The sequence below is a fragment of the Choloepus didactylus genome, chromosome 8 (assembly GCF_015220235.1).
Source record: "Choloepus didactylus isolate mChoDid1 chromosome 8, mChoDid1.pri, whole genome shotgun sequence".
Taxonomy (NCBI): Eukaryota; Metazoa; Chordata; class Mammalia; order Pilosa; family Megalonychidae; genus Choloepus; species Choloepus didactylus.
In genome coordinates, this window is record NC_051314.1 from 120469445 (window position 1) to 120486914 (window position 17470).

General features: G+C 39.3%; 1 protein-coding gene across 4 annotated transcripts in view; it reads left to right on the forward strand.

The window, feature by feature from the left end:
- GPR19 (G protein-coupled receptor 19) overlaps positions 1 to 11878 on the forward strand; it is a 54254-nt gene extending 42376 nt beyond the window's left edge. For 3 of the 4 annotated variants that reach the window (XM_037848157.1, XM_037848160.1, XM_037848158.1), the window contains one exon: positions 10575 to 11878. In XM_037848157.1, coding sequence (XP_037704085.1) covers positions 10597 to 11844 — 1248 coding nt within the window. In that variant the 5' untranslated portion in view covers positions 10575 to 10596 and the 3' untranslated portion in view covers positions 11845 to 11878. Of the gene's footprint in view, positions 1 to 8900; positions 9467 to 10574 lie in introns of those variants that run through there. The other variant, XM_037848159.1, reaches the window with a different exon arrangement.
- Positions 11879 to 17470: the final 5592 nt, after the last annotated feature.

Genomic DNA, 17470 nt, shown 5'->3' on the forward strand with positions numbered 1-17470 from the left:
TCTGTTTCTTTAGTGATCCTCTGTCTAGATGTTCTATCCATTGATGAGAGTGGTGTATTGAAGTCTCCAACTATTATTGTAGAGGTATCTATTTCTCCTTTCAGTGATCGCAGTGTTTGCCTCATGAATTTTGGGGCATTGTGGCTTGGTGCATAAATATTTATGACTGTTATGTTTTCTTGATGAATTGACCCTTTTATTAATATATAGTGTCCTTCTTTGTCTCTTTTAATTGTTTTTCTTTTGAAGTCTAACTTGTCTGATATTAATATAGCTACTCCCGCTTTTTTCTGGTTGTTGTTTGCATGAAATATCTTTTTCCAACCTTTCACTTTCAGTCTATGTTTGTCCTTGTGTCTAAAGTGAGTTTCTTGTAGACAGCATATAGATGGGTCCTGTTTTTTAATCCATTCTGCCAGTCTGTGTCTTTTTATTGGGGAGTTTAATCCATTTACATTTAGTGTTATTACTGTAAGGGCAGTACTTTCTACTACCATTTTGTTTTTTGGAATTTATATGTCATATCTTATTTTTTCCTCTCCTTTTACCTTTCCTGATAATCTTCATTTGTGCACTCTTCTCCAACTCTCTCTCTCCTGTCTTTTCCTATCAGCCTGTAGCACTCCCTTTAGTATTTCTTGTAGTGCCGGTCTCTTATTCACAAACTCTCTCAGTGTCTGTTTGTCTGAAAATGTTTTAATCTCTCCCTCATTTTTGAAGGAAAGTTTTGCTGGATATAGAATTCTTGGTTGGCAGTTTTTCTCTTTCAGTATCTTAAATATATCATGCCACTGTCTTCTTGCCTCCATGGTTTCTGCAGAGAAATCTGTACATTGTCTTATTGACTTTCCCTTGTATGTGATGGATTGCTTTTCTCTTGCTGCTTTCAGAATCCTCTCTTTGTCTTTGACATTGGACAATCTGACCAGTAAGTGTCTTGGAGTAGGTCTATTGGGATCTATTCTATTTGGGGTACGTTGTACTTCTTGAATCTCTAATTTTCTGTCTTTTATAAGAGTTGGGAAATTTTCAGTGAATATGTCTTCTATTACTCTTTCTGCCCCTTTTCCCTCTCTTCTCCTTCTGGGATACCCATAACATGTATATTTGTGCGTTTCATGTTGTCACTCAGCTCCCTAAGACCCTGCTCATATTTTTCCATTTTTTTCACCATCTGTTCTTTTGTGTGTATGAATTCGAATGACCTGTCTTCCAGTTCACTGATCCTTTCTTCTGCCTGTTCAGATCTACTGTTGTGTCCCTCCATTGTGTTTTTCATCTCCTCCATTGTGGCCTTCATTCCCACGAGTTCTGCCATTTGTTTTTTAAGTTTATGAATTCTTCTTTATGGTCAGCCAGTGTCTTCTTTATATCCTTCAGCTCTTTTGCTATCTCTTCCTTCATTTCATCAAATTTATTTAGCATTAGTTGCCTCCACTCCTGTGTCTCAGCTGAGCTATTAGTTTGTTCCTTTGGCTGGTCCATGTTTTCGTGTTTCCTGGTATGGCTTGTTATCTTAAGTTGTCTAGGCATCTGATTTTCTTGATTAGTTTATTTTGGAGCTTGTTTTCTGTCTTTTACCTAGTGGTTTTCTTGTTGGTTGGCTTTGTTTTCTGGCCTCTGTTATTCAGTTCAACTTATTCTAGACCTCTAACTTAGGTTCTATTTAGTTGATCGGAATTTTTCCCCTCTTGTTTTTTCTGTTTCTTGCTCTGCCTCTATGTAACCTTTTTGTGAGTGGGTCTCCTCAGATATGGTCGACCCTAGTCAGATTTTCCCAGTCTAGTGAGGCCCAGGTCTCATTGGGAGGGTATGGAGTTTTCCTGAGAATGAGACCCTCCTATGAGGCCTTTAGAATTGGTGCTTTTCCTCTCCTGTCCAGCAGGTGGCGCTGGCCAGTCCGCAGCTCCCCCACCAGTGTAAGGAGGTATGGAGCCTTTAGTTCTCCTGGTGACTCTGATCCTGTCAGGGGCGTGGCTGCCTGAAGCCGGAATCTGAATTCCAGCCCCTGGGGTCTGAATTCCCAGAAGGAGGACTGCCAGTTGAGCTGGGCTTCCCTCCACTCTCCCAATCCTCAGAACTCCAGTTGTCTCTCAGGGGCACTATTCCCTTCTCCTCTCTCCTCTTTGAGGCCTCTCCAGGTAGATTCCTTGGTCAGCCTGAGTTGCCAATTAAAGACGGGGGTGGAGGCCTTCAGTAGTGAATACGGAATTCAAAGACACTGTGGGTACTCTGTCTCCTCTCAAGCCCAGCCTAGTCCCTCAACCTGGGCTTTCCGATAGAAAATAACCACATATATTACTTTTATATTAAAAAAAAAAAAAAAAAAAAAAAGAAAAATCAAGAAAAAGAAAGAAGGAAAAAAAAAGAGAAAAAAGAGTTTCTTTTAAACGTCTTTCCCCAGCCTGGAAATTTTGTCAGTGTCAGAATAGAGCATTTAAAGGTATGCTTTGGGCTATTGTCTGATAATTACTCTCCAACTGCTTCAGTTCCACCCCTGCCGGGGGCTATTGAAATGCAAAAAGATAAGGGATCAGTGAGAAGCCAGAAGGGAGGAAATGTAAGGGAAAAAAAATGGCTTTTTTGGAGTCTGGGAATGGGTGCCCTCTTTTACGTGCCCCCACTTCTTGGATCCCAGCCCTTCTTTAGCACCCCAGCTCCCAAAGTTAGTCAATTAATTTGTTAATTAATTCTGCAGTTGAGGCTGGGTTGAGCCTCCCTTCTTGCCCTCAGCAGATTGCTGTTTTTTGGTGTTTTTTTTTTTCCCCTCCTTTCAGGGAGCCGGCAGCAAGACAGCCTGTGAGGTCTGGGTGGGGAGGGGCGCCAGACCCCTGGTCCGGGGAACTTACAGTGTTCGCTGCGATCTCAGCTTTTCCTCCAATTCCAAACTTGTGTCCAATGTGTGACTGGTTACTGGAGACCCCGAAAACACTGTTTCATATAGTTCTTGGGTAATTGCCAGCTGCTCTAGGGGAGAGACGAAATTCTGCTCCTCACTACTCCGCCATCTTGCCCCGCCTCCTTATGCTTATATTCTTATCTGCTGTCTGACCACATTTTAGCTGAAGAATGTGGAACATATAAACTCTCATTGTAACCACAGGAAAGATTTATCTCAATCTCATTGTAGGACATTTAGAGACTATATGCTCTGGGAGTTATCATCTGGAGGAAACTATGTCTGTAAAGGGGAAAGGGTCAAAAATGATCAGCCTGGAAAGATGACCCCCAAATTCATTCCACATGCTCTCTGTCTCCCCTGGAATGTCTTTTTTTTTTTTTTTTAAACTCCTCTGTCTTCCTGAAGAACTATTTAACCTCTAAGCCCTCAGCTCCAACCTCCCCTTTTTTGTGAAGCCTTTTCTTACTTCTGTACCCTCCAGGCAGATTTGGGTCCCTATTTTTCTGTGCTTCTTAGCTCCTTGTATATTTATATCTGCTTTTAGCACTTAATTATAATTATTAAAACTGCTTATTAGTATATTTACCTTTATTATGGGACTTACTTATCATTGTTTCCCTAGTAACTAGAGCACTTTTTTGCTTTATTGAATAAGTAAACAGCTGCAGCAATTTTAGGTAGTCAGAAAAGTTGTACTGTAATCAGGACAGACCTGGACTCGTGAATTCCTTGGGCTCCCTTGTACCGTTTCTGAGCATCTTGACCCTCTCCTTCTGAGTGGTGCTGCTGGAGAAATTGGCAGATGCACCCATTGGTGTAAGTAGCTGGAGGAAATGGTGAAAGAAGGCCTCACGGGGTTAATTGCAGTGGTGAGCTTGGGTTTCATTTGCAGTTTTGTTATGAGAGGAAAATAGAGGGAAGTTTATGGGTTTTAAAGTATGTGCATTGACTAAGGAAACATGCCTGCACCAATGATTCCTATTTTATTTAGGACACAGTCATGAAATGTAATGATACTAGTTTGGACTCATAATGTATAAATATGTAATTTGTGACAAGATCTACATAAAGGTGGGGTGATTTGCCTTTTAGATCCTGTAGGAAGTAAAGAGAGTTACAAATCAAAAATACAATAGTACTGTTATTTATATCTACCCATATCTACTCGAGATCTTTATTTCTTCATGTGGCTTCAGTAATTGTCTAGTATCCTTTTCCTTTCAACTTGTAACACTCCCTTTAGCATCCCTTGTAGGACTGGTCTAGTGGTGATGAAGTCCCTCAGCTTTAGTTTATCTGGGAATGTCTTCATTACACCCTCGTTTTTTTTTGTTTGTTTGTTTTGTTTGTTTTTTGCTTCAGATTTTTTTTTAAATTCAGTTTTATTGAGATATATTCACATACCATACAATCATCCATGGTGTACAATCAACTGTTCACAGTACCATCTTATAGTTATGCATTCATCACCCCAATCTATTTTTGAACATCTTCCTTACACCAGAAAGAATCAGAATCAGAATAAAAAATAGAAAAAAAAAAAAGAACAACAAAATCACCCCCTCCCTTCCCACCCTAAATTTCATTTAGGTTTTGTCCCCATTTTTCTACTCATCCATCCATACACTGGATAAAGGGAGTGTGAGCCACAGGGTTTTCACAATCACACTGTTACCCCTTGTAAGCTACTTTGTTATACAATCGTCTTCAAGAGTCAAGGCTACTGGGTTGGAGTTTGGTAGTTTCAGGTATTTACTTCTAGCTATTCCAATATATTAAAACCTAAAAAGTGTTATCTATATAGTACGTAAGAATGTCCACCAGATTGACCTCTCTACTCCATTTGAAATCTCTCAGCCACTGAAGCTTTATTTCATTTCATTTCACATCCCCCTTTTGGTCAAGAAGATGTTCTCAATCCCACAATGTGGGGTCCAGATTCATCCCTGGGAGTCATATCCTGTGTTGCCAGGGAGATTTACACACCTGGGAGTCAGGTCCCACATAAGGGGGAGGGCAGTGAGATTATCCGCCAAGGTGGCTTAGTTAGAGAGAGAGAGCCACATCTGAGCAACAAAGAGGCACTCAGGGGGAGACTCTTAGGCACAATTGTAAGCAGGTTTAGCTTCTTGCAGCAACAAGCTTCATAGGGGCCAGGCCAAAGACAGAGGGCTCAGCACATCAAGCCGTCAGTCCCCAATGTTTGTGAGAATATCAGCGATAATCCAGGTGAGGAAGTCCAACACCTCTGCATCCTCCCCCAGCTCTTCAGGGGGGCCCCGAATATATATTTTTATTCTCCACCCAAATTACTTTAGGATGTGTTGCTATTTCATTCTAAGCTATACAGACCTACCATAGCTCACTTCCTATTAAAGTTCCATGTAATTGTAGTGTTTGAACAAACTGTAGAAGTTATATTGTTTAGAAAATATAGATCCTACACCAAATAAACATCTCTTCTCTTGGTCTCACATGGAAGTTGAAGTTTTAATGCACAGTCAGTTTCACCCTTTACCCTTTGACCCGATTTGCTCTAGTCTTAACCAGATCTGCTTTATTCATATCTCTAATTGAAGTCTGGGCTCTATTTCAGTTTGTTTTTTTTTTTTTTAACAGTTGCTGTCTGCGTTAATACTGATATTCATTTCTGCCAAGCTCTAGCTCTGAGTTTTAGGTTTAACACAGATACCCAATGTTCCAGAGATCAATCAGGTTATACATTAAGGGATCAACATCTCAGAGTTTGGAGATAGCCGTTACAATTCAGGAATAGATTTGACTACTGTAAGAGCTTACAATCTAGGGACCATTACAATGATCATTTCTCTGTTAGGCCGTGCTCTAAGATTTCAATTCTGAGTTTACACATTGTAGTTAGTCCATATTGGTGAGGCATTATAGTGTTTGCCTTGGTTTCTGGCATACTTCACTCAATATGCTGTCTACAGGATCCATTCACCTCGTAGCGTGTCTCACAGCTTCGCTCCTTGTAGTTGCTCAATATTCCATTGTATGCATACACCAGAGTTCACCATTCTGTTCCTCAGTCAGTGTACCCTTAGGCCACCTCCACCCACTGCAAATCATGAATATTGCCTCCATAAACACCAGTGTGCAAATGTCCATTCATGTCTCTGCTCTCAGATGTTCCAAATACATACCCCATAATGAGGTTGTAGGACCTTATGGCCCCACATACTTAGCTTCTTGTGGAGCCACCACAGTGTCCTCTCTCATTTTTGATAGACAGTTTTGCCGGATATAAAATTCTTGACTGATGACTTTTTTTTTCCTTTTTAAAGTACTTTTTTTTTAAAATTCAGTTTTATTGAAATATATTCACATACCATACAGTCATCCATGGTATACAATCAACTGTTCACAGTACGATCATAAGTTATGCATTCATCACCACAGTCTATTTTTGAACATTTTCCTTACATCAGAAAGAATCAGAATAAGAATAAAAAATAAAAGTGAAAAAAGAACACCCAAACCATCCCCCCATCCCACCCTATTTGTCATTTAGTTTTATCCCCATTTTTCTACTCATCCATCCATACACTAGATAAAGGGAGTGTGATCCACAAGATTTTCACAATCACACTTGACTGATGACTTTTTGCTTTCAGCACTTTAACTGTGTCTTCCCGCTCCCTTCTTGCCTTCATGGTTTCTGATGAGAAATTAGTATTTAATCTATTGAGGCTCCCTTGTATGTGACAAATTGCTTTTCTCTTTCAGAATTTTCTCTTTATCTTTGGCATTCAGCAGTTTAATTATAACAAGGCACAGCGTGAGTCTATTTGGGTTTATCCTGTTTGGAGTTTGTTGAGCATCTTGGATATATATATTCGTGTCTTTCATTAAATTTGGGAAGTTTTCAGCTATTATTTCTTTGAATATTCTCTGCTCTTTTCTCTCTTCTCCTACTGGGAATACCATAATGCACATATTGTTGTTAGGCTTAATGGTGTCCCACCGGTTCCTCAGGCTATGTTCACTTTTTTCTTTCCTTTCTGCTCCTCAGACTAGATGATTTCAATTGTCTTATCTTCAAGTTCACTGATTCTTTCTCCTGCCATTTCCAATATACTGTTGAACTCCACTAAGGAATTTTTAATTTCTGTTACCATGGTCTTCAACTCTGTTTGTTGTTTTTTCCCCATGATTTCTATCTCTATATTGATATTCTCTTTGAATTCATCTATCATTTTCCTGATTTCTTTAGTTACTTGTCCATATTTTCCTTTAGCTCTTTGAGCTTTTTTGAGACCATTTTTTACAAGTCTTTGTCTGGAATAGCCCATGTCTGATCCTCCTCTTTGATGATTTCTAAAGCTTTAATATTCTCCTTACCTGGCCGTCACTTCCTGTTTCTTTATCTGTTCTGTAATATTTTGTTGAAACATGGACATTTTGATATTTTAAGGTTTTGTCACTGGAATTTAGACTCTGAGATGTCTGTTTCTTAAGCCTCTATCCAGCTATTGTTATGACAGAGCTTTCCTGGCATGCCAGGAGCTACCAAAATAAAATAAATTAATAAATAAATAAATAAAAGAAGGAAAAAAAGAAAACACCTTTCCTAGTCTTTGCAGATTGACCTGTGTGAGTGCTCTCTTCCAGGGCTTATCCATACAATGAGTTTAAAGAATACCTCCAGGCCAAAGCATAGAGACCTCATTGGTCCTTTCCTCACATGTGTCTAGTCTTGGGCATGCACAGTCTGTTGACACAATTCCAAATATCCCCATTTCCCTGGGAAATAGGTTCCTTATGTTCCAGGCATTGCACTGTATGTCTAAGAGCTAGCAATCCTTTGCCCCAGGCATCCATTTGACTACTCTGCTACAGCGGTCTGTATATGAGCTCTGTGAGCCACCCTCCACACTTACAGGGCAAGTTCTGGGATGGTGAACCCCCTCAAGGCCACCCCAGACAGATTGGGCCAGTATGTGCATGAGGGTTTTTCTACTACCTCCAGAATTGGGACAGAGTTCTCCACTGGGAGTGCACCAAGCTATGCACTGAGCTAGTGAGGCACTGGGGAGGGGCCAACAAGCATGCCATGAAATCCTACCACTATTAAGTAGCCCTTTTCTTGATTTAGTGCTTGCTCTGTTAATGCAGACCTTTAACTTTTTTTCTGGCACTTTAAGATGTTCTGCCTGTTCTTGCTGGTTGTTCAAATCTTCTTTGGGGGCACAGAGCCCTGACACTTCTCACTCTGCCATCTTGAATAGGGCTTGGCCTAGAACAGTTCTTCTGCTGGAAAAATTGCTTTTCTGTTTTATTTTTAAACTTAAAATTTTAAACAAATTTTTATTTTTTTTTAAATAGGATTTTGTAGATTTTATGTATATTTTGGTGAAAAGACTTTCAGTTTTTAGAAGTTTACATTTCAATTTTATAAATATGAGGACTATACATTCCAGGTTTTCTAGAATGGTTTCAGATCTCATGTTGCGTTTTCAAACTGATTTGTTATACGGAAAATATAGTTGCTAATCTTAAAAATGACTATCAATTGGATAGCCATGCTTGAAAGGTCTTTTTTTTTCCATGATAGATATACAACCTAAAATTTCCCATTTTATACAGTTCCAGATATACAATTCGGTGGTGTTAATAACATTCACAGTGTTGTGCCACCGTTACCACCATCCGTTACCAAAACTTTCGCATCATACCGATAGAAACTCTGTACCAATTAAACATTAACTCCCCATTCCCTACGCCCACTCGGCCCCCGGTAAGCAGTACAGGCATACCTCATTTTATTACACCTCACTTTATTGCGCTTCGCAGATACTGCATTTTTTACAAATGGAAGATTTGTGACAACCCTGTATCAAGCAAATCTATCAGTGTCATTTTTCCAACAGCTTGTGCTCACTTCATGTCTCGGTGTCACATTTTAATTAAGATATGCACATAATTTTTTTTTACATATAATGCTATTGCACACTTAATAGACTACAGTATAGTGTAAACATAAATTTTATATGCACTGGGAGACCAAAAAATTCATATAACTCGCCTTATTGTGATACTCACTTTATTGTAGTGATCTGGAACCAAACCTGCAATATCTCCAAATTATGCCTGTATTCTAGTTTCTGACTCTTAAAGGCCTTTTATGAATTATAATATCTAATTATCTTACATTTTCTTTGAAAGTTTAAGTACGGCTGTGTCATGGACAAAAAATCCTGAAGGTGACATATGGAACTGGTATTTAGCATGTTGTCCTGAGCTCCAGGCTTTTGTAGTATCAGGTTTCTCATGAGGATAATATATATTAGCCCTCTTCTCCCTACCAAAAATTAATGCAAAAATCCTTCAAGGAAAAATGAGTCTTTATGAACTCTTCTTTAATTCCATTTCTTAATTTCAGAACCTTTCTTTGTGAGATGTTGTCCCAGGAGCCCACTCAGAGGGAAACTAGTCTCCCTATGAGAGCTTGCTGCTGGAGGACACCCCACAGGACAGATTCCATCTGTTGGAATCCAAACGATATGGTGGCTGTTACTCACATGGACTTTTTACTTTTCATGGGTAAAATTTTGAAAACATCTGTTTATCCTTAGCTCTTACCTTAATAACCATAAAATTGCTATGCTTCTTTTTCTGCTTACTATTCAGACCAAATTAAACCCTAACAAATAGGCTGTGACCAAAATCACCTTGGTTTCAATTTAGTAGCCAACAATTATGCAATATTTTTACCTATTAAAAAGTATAACTTTTTTTCTTACTGAATAACACAAAAAAGGATAAAATAAAGACTATATAATATTTTATATCTAAGGATCATAGCATTTTAAAAAGTTGAGTAAAGTTCACAATTATATTTGTTGTTTTTGATAGTCTGCCTGCCGGAGGGTCTCTAGTAAACTGGTAACATCCTTTAGAGGTCATCTGATTTGTTTTCCATTCTATGTTTTTTATGAAACAGTAACAACAGAGTAGCATCAAAACAGATATTATTGATAGGTGGGCAAGCTGTTAGTATATGAACTACATAATCTTTTGGAAAAAGCTACTTTTGGCTCATATAGCAGTGTTACGATTGTTCTGTGTGTTACCATAATGGAAATTCTGGATGGAAATTCTGCAATAATTGTCAGTCTGTATTCACAGACTCCAGTTAGCTATTTCCATCGCTGGCATCTGTGTATTTCCATTTGCCCAAGTTTTCCTCTCTTGCAGACTTATTGCTTCAGCATTACAACATTCAGGAACTTCTCACACACTTGCCCAGAATTCTAATAGTTCTTTGTTTGGTGGTAACACCTTTATCATGAGCTAGATTTGCTCTCCCTAAGCCTCTGTGATCCCCAATGAATGAAAGGAATGAGGATATGTTTAGGAGTTAAGCTGGATATAAGGTCTACCACATTTGACTAACGGTTCTTTAAAGAGAGTGAGGCCAGAGAAAGCCTGAGCTAGGATCAGCTAAAATAGCTCCTAAAATGAAAGGGAAATGGGGTCCAGAGCTTTTTCTGGACAGAGGTCATAAGATGTAGTCATGTTTATTAGCCATTGCACAAGTCCTACTCATTGACAAATGACAACCAAAGTGTCAAATAAGAGCATTAGTCTTAGGAATCAATCTATATAACACCATTTTAACAGGAGGCCTCATTCTTCTTTTCTTATCCAGAGCTAAGAGGAAAAAAGTGAATATGGTTTTTGCTCACAGAATGGATAACAGCAAGCCTTCTTTGGTTATTCCTACACTTCTGATACCCTTCCAAAACCACAGTTGCACTGAGACAGCCATACCTCTGCCAAGCCATGACCTGATGGAATCCTATGAGGAGCATAGTTGGCAGAGCAACAGAACAGACCTGCAATATGGACTGAAACCTGGGGAAGTGGCCACAGCCAGCATTTTCTTTGGGACCCTGTGGTTGTTCTCTATCTTTGGCAATTCCCTGGTTTGTTTGGTCATCCATAGAAGCAGGAGAACTCAATCCACCACCAATTACTTTGTGGTCTCCATGGCATGTGCTGACCTTCTCATCAGCGTTGCCAGCACGCCTTTTGTCCTGCTTCAGTTCACTGCTGGAAGGTGGACACTAGGTAGTGTAATGTGCAAGGTTGTGCGATATTTTCAGTACCTCACCCCTGGTGTCCAGATCTATGTTCTCCTCTCCATCTGCATTGACCGGTTCTACACCATTGTCTATCCTCTGAGCTTCAAGGTGTCCAGAGAAAAGGCCAAGAAAATGATTGCAGCATCGTGGATCTTTGATGCAGCCTTCGTGACCCCTGTGTTCTTTTTCTACGGCTCCAATTGGGACAGTCATTGTAATTATTTCTTCCCTTCCTCTTGGGAAGGAACTGCCTATACTGTCATCCACTTTTTGGTGGGCTTTGTAATTCCATCTGTCCTCATAATTTTATTTTACCAAAAGGTCATAAAGTATATTTGGAGAATAGGCACTGATGGCCGAACAGTGAGGAGGACAATGAACATTGTACCAAGGACAAAAGTGAAAACCGTCAAGATGTTCCTCATTTTAAATCTATTGTTTTTGCTCTCCTGGCTGCCTTTTCATGTTGCTCAGCTGTGGCACCCCCATGAGCAAGACTATAGGAAAAGTTCCCTTGTTTTCACAGCAATCACGTGGATATCCTTTAGTTCTTCGGCTTCTAAACCTACTCTGTACTCAATTTATAATGCCAATTTTAGGAGAGGAATGAAAGAGACTTTTTGCATGTCCTCAATGAAATGTTACAGAAGCAATGCCTATACAATTACAACCAGCTCAAGGATGGCCAAAAAAAATTATGTTGGCATTTCAGAAATCCCTCCTACAGCCAGAACGATAACCAAAGACTCAATCTATGATTCATTTGACAGAGAAGCCAAGGAAAAAAAGCTTGCCTGGCCCATTAACTCAAATCCACCAAATACTTTTGTCTAATTTCTCAGAATTCTTTCAATTATTGTTATGTGCCAGAGATTAAAAAGCTTTAATTATAAAAACAGAGGCTATTTATGTATTTTTTTCACTCAACTTTCTGAGGGAAATGTTTTATTTTGTAAAATGCATTCATTTGTTGATTATAGTTTTGTGGTTTTTATTTTAGTTGCTTCTTGTTTTAGAGGAAGCATTTGCTTTAAACTGTAGTTGATAGTCCTTTTAATATATTAGTTACATGTATTATAAAGAAGATGCTTTCCTTCTTTTTATTTACCATTAGGCCTCAAAAGTATAAACCATGCACGTCGTCTTTGATTAATGATTCCACCTAATTTTATTCTTTTTTTTTCTCCCCATTATTGAATTTTTGTAACTATGAGCTTCTGTTACAAAGGAAATCCCAAATGTCACACATTTCAGAGCCTTGTATTTCTCTACTAAGCAACATTTGGGAAAGGGTAATATTTTATATGTTTTACATAATCTTGCAAGTGACCAACCAGTGTTCAGATCTGCTATGGAAAGCACTCCGTATTTTAGAATCTGATGAGCAGTCTGGATTCCTAGGGAAAGAAAGCTTAATTCTTTCCTCCCTCCCTCCCTCCCTCTCTCCCTTACTTTTTTCTTTCCTTCCTTCCTTCCTCCCTCCCTTCTTTTCTTCCTTCCTTCTTTCCTTCCTCTCTCCCTCCCTCCCTCTTGCCGCATCTCACTCTCCCTTCCCCCTTTCATTCTTTATCCCCTTCCTTCCTGCCACCCCCTTTCTCTCTCTCTCTCTGTTTTCATCCTTCTTTGACCTAAGCTGCCTGTGAGACTTTGAAAATTTTGAGGTCAATGTGATGTTTTCCTCATATCTGTGTCCCAAGTAGGCTATGTCTAGGGTAAGCAAATGAGCAGGTACCCTTGCTAGGCATACCCAGAAAATGCCAAAGGGAGAAATGATGGCTGGCATTTCTCTGTGCTCTGCAATTCAGAGACGTTTGGCTGCCCAGCCCTGTCCCTCTTTACTGGGACGGCAAGGATAAGGTCCACCTCCTTCTGTATCCTGGAGACTCAGACGTGAGGACACTTCTCTAGCCAGAGCCTCCTCCTCCTCCTCTCTCCCAGCCAAACTCAAACTCTTCTTTGACTGTGATAACTTGGAATTCTTTCCTCTGGTTCCCTGGTCACCGCTAGTTTAACTCTAGGACCAGCACATTTTTAAAATGTTTTCATTTAAACAATAAAGGGCTTACAGACAAGACTAGTGTGCATTTTTAAAAATCATTTATTATAAAACATTTCATACACACAAAGAGTATATATCATGTAGATGTACTATGGAAAGAGCAGTAATTAAATAAACCCCATTGCACCCAACTTTAAAAAATACATCATTAATGGCGTCTTTATTGAGTTCCTCCCCCAAATTATCCCTTTCCCAATTTCCCCATGTTGACTATGATTGTGAATTTCAGGCTAATTATTAATCTGTTTTCTTTATTATATTTAGCACTCACATGGTATGCATTTTTATATCCTAGTTTTTATATTCTAGTTAGCTTCAAATAACTGATTATTCAATAATTTTACATGCATTATCTCATTTTGCCATCTTAACAATTCTGTGATGTAGTTACTATCATCCCTGTTTTATAGATGAGGAAACTGGGGCTCAAGAATTATGACTTGCTGAAGATCTTTCAGTTGGAATGTGATAGAGCTGGCATACACACTCAGTTCCTCTAACTGCAAGTCTCTTGCTCTTTTCTTGACGTTGCAGATGAACACATGAGTGGCCAAATCCATCCAGCCTTGACGGGCCTCCTGGCCTTTGCTTTGATGGAAGTCTAAGGTCCAAGAGAATCTGGCCATTCCTAAAAGGAGTGTCTAGATAAAATTTAATGAACTGGCCTTCACCTTTTACTTGGCTGTTAGTGAGTTAACTGGACTTGTGGTCCTAAATATCTGAGATATAGAAAGAAGCCTGTAGATTCCCACCTCTAGACATGGAAACAAAATAGCATTGAGTTTGATATCTGGGGCAAAGAACAACAAAATATTCCATGTACAAAACATCTGCATGTTTTTGAGATACTTGTTTCAATCAAATTCAAAAGATAAAAAGAATGTCTCATATTATCCTTCCCTTCCTTTCCTCCTTCTCCCCACATGCTTACTTATTCTATCAGCAAATGGCACTTGAAAACAAAACAATGAACAAGATACTTACCTTTCTTGGCCCTTGAGTTTTATGACTCAGACTTGTTAAATATAGACAAGACCCCAACAATACCTTTTTTGTCCTTTTAAGTAGAATATTTTTTAAGTTAGATTATAAAAAGTGAAATGTAATTCATTTTTATTTTATATTTATATGTTTTCAGGCCTAAACATAGGTTTAAACTAAAAGGTTTAGACTAGGTGATTTCTAAGGTCCATTTTGTCTTTAATGTTCTATGAGAGTACCTGGAAATTAAGTAAGACAACCTCATAGAAGCTCTTGGTATAGAAAATTTTTTAAAGCCATAAATAATTACAAGAGTGTTAGTCAAATCACAAGTAAGAGAGCCCCAAAGACTCATGACCTATGTTAATTCAGCTATATTCTCTGAGGGTGTTGGTAATTCACTGTTTTTCTTTTTGTTTTTTCTAATATTCAGGATTCTTGTTGTCTCACTTGATTCTGAAATTGGAGTAAACAGGGTGTAATGCACAGGTTGATGAAAATTTGCATAACTCCTGGGAACACAACATTCACCTCACCTCACATTTATCTGGCAAGAACCAGGATTCAGGGAGGCAGGCTATTAGAGGGGATAGGGAAATGACTCCCCTTTCCGTATCCTGATTCATGTAGTCTCCAAACAGGAGTTTGAGAAAGGCAGCAGTGGGGAGCAAGCTTCAGAGTAGAGACCGTTCCCCAGTGTGGCTCCAGGTTCTCATGTACCCTCAGGGGAAGGGCAAGGCCCAGACTTTGAGGTGGAATTTGAATTCTCCTTTTCTTCTAATCTTCAGTGAAAGCTTTAGTCCTAGCAGCCTGATGCTGGTGTCAGTGAATACAGGTGTGCTTGAATGTTCCATTGCCTGAGAACTTTCCATCCCAGTTACATCCAGGGTAGCTGCAGCAGATTCCCTGGGTCAGACCTCAGTCAGGAAGGACAGTTTTACCTAGGCTTTCCTCCACCAGACATGTGGGAAGCAAAATCATTTGCCAGATAAAGTTGGCAAGTCTGCCTCTCCCGCTGGGCACAGTGGGTTCAGTCCCTCCTCTCGCCCCTTCAGCCTTGCTGCCACTTTTTGAACTTGCTTTCAAAGCAGCATAACCAGGATCTGTTGGAGCTGCTAGGCCAGTGATCAGCTTCCAGGTTATGCTCCTCTGTATGAATCACATGTAAAGAGGGCAAAGAATCAGAGACTTTTAGAGCAGGAAGGGACGTTGGGAGACCTAGTCCAAGCCCCTCACTGTTTAGAAAAAGTAAATTGTGACCAAGAGAGGTGAAGTTGGAGGCAAAGTAAAACCATGTTCTGCCTCTCAGTCCAATATTCTTTCACCGTTGCCATTCTGCTTGCCCGTGGCATGACTCATTTATTACTCAAAACAAAACAAAACAAAACAAAAACCTCATTGTGTGCAGAAGAACATGAAAAGAACAATCAACTCCCCATTGTTCACTTAATCTTTTAATTCATCTGGAAAAGAGAAAATGTTACAGTGTCCTAGTTAGAGAACTTAGTGGAAACACAAACTGACTTTCTCCTACAGTTTTGCAGAATGACCACTTGATGGCACTGTGGCCAGTGTGCAGAGCCACCGCTCCTTCACAATGCGCATCTCACTGGAGATTTCAGAGAAGTACCCGGCTCATAGCAACAAGACTGAAAATTGCAGAGCACCCGGGAGCAGCTGTAGATTAACTCATCAATCAGTGTGTTCAAAACACAAAGGATCTACACATTGGAGGAAATTCCGAAATAATTAATACCCTTTACAGACTTGAAGTCACTAGTCAAAATATTGCTTTAAACCCACATTACAAATGGTATCATTTTCAAAAAGCCCCTTCAGACCACCAAATGGGTGGCACTGCCACCCACATGTACCAGGGCCTGCCTCTCTCTTTTCTGTTTCTTCAGTCATTTGACTAAGAGAATTCAAGGACTTGTTCATAGCAATGTAATTGAGTTTACCTACAAGTAAATATTCCCTATGCTGCTGTGAAGTAGGCAGTTAAATTTATTTTAGGTTAAATTTATTTTAGGCCTCTGTCTCAGTTCCCTCAGACCTACTTTAATTTTTGGAGCCCCTACGATCTGGCCCATTCTGAACTTTTGCTCAACTGAACACTTCTTTTTCAAGAGCTCTTCACATTTTTTTTTTTCAGAAGAAACCTCTTTAAAAGTATTGCTTTATCCACTCAGTCAGTTCTAATTGAGTTATACAATTAGGGCTATGCAATTTGGATTCACTTACAATCTTAAGAATGTGTGACTTGAGTTCTGCAGGAGAATTTTGTCCAACAAGTGGTGGGTGCTGCAGTGACTGATGCATGCATATCTGGTTTCAGGATTATAATGCAGGTCTGGAGGTTTGAGAATATAATCTGGTTTTCAACAGGCAGATAGTCAACAAGCCAGTTCCAGCTGTTTGCCCACAGCTAGATAAAGGGGATTAAAATTCTTTAGGGGAATTTTGAATGAATCCTCTTCATTCTGCTTCCCTGCTATATCTTCCAAAGGCCAATTTCTTTACATTCAGTTTGCACTACTAGTACGGTGTGGTAAGTAAGGCCATGGCATAGATATCTGGAAGGCAAAATAGTAGAAGATGTGAAGAATTGTTTGGTAGGGAGGATGGGCAGCACAATAACTGAGAAAAACAAATTTATACTCTCTTCATCAGTAGAGATTCATTTAAACTTCCAGCCTACCTAGTTCTCCAGGTACATACACTGCTCTTGAATGTCCCTTTACAAACTGGTTTATTAGGTACAAAACCCAAGTGATATATGCAGCCAGTGCAGTTTTCCTTAATTGCAGAATGGAATGATGGTTGCTTTCAAGGGCTCTGGAGTCTAAATTTCTTTGTCCGAGTTCAAATTTTTCCACTTACGAGCTATTTGGAAGTGGCAAATTCTCAAACCACAGCTTCTCGATTTTTAAAATGGAGACAATAACTCTACTCTTCTTATAAAATTATTGTAGAAATAAAATCAGCTAAATCCATGTAACTACTCAGTGCATTACCAGGCATGTGTAAATGCTCAATAAAGGTTATCTTTTATTGTTATTGCTAATCCAATGGATTTTGCATCAGTTGCATTATTTCACACCATGCTGACATGTGCTAACTCTAGAAGAAACAGATTTTTAATACTTACCCTCAAATTATAGCATTACATTTTCTGTCTTTAGTTGCTTTTCCAGTTCTGCTAGATTCTGCAGACTCAAAGTGGAAGAAACAATTGGGAACAGCAACTTGAATGGAAGGGAGGTAGGTGGTAGAGCTGCTCTATTCACCACTCATCCCGATTAGACTTTCCTTTTCCTCCTTTAAATATTTCTTCAGAAGGGTTGGTCTAAGTCAGGATACAAGAAATACCTCTGGAAGTTGGCTTTTATCAGTATCAGTATTATCAGTCTTTGGGAT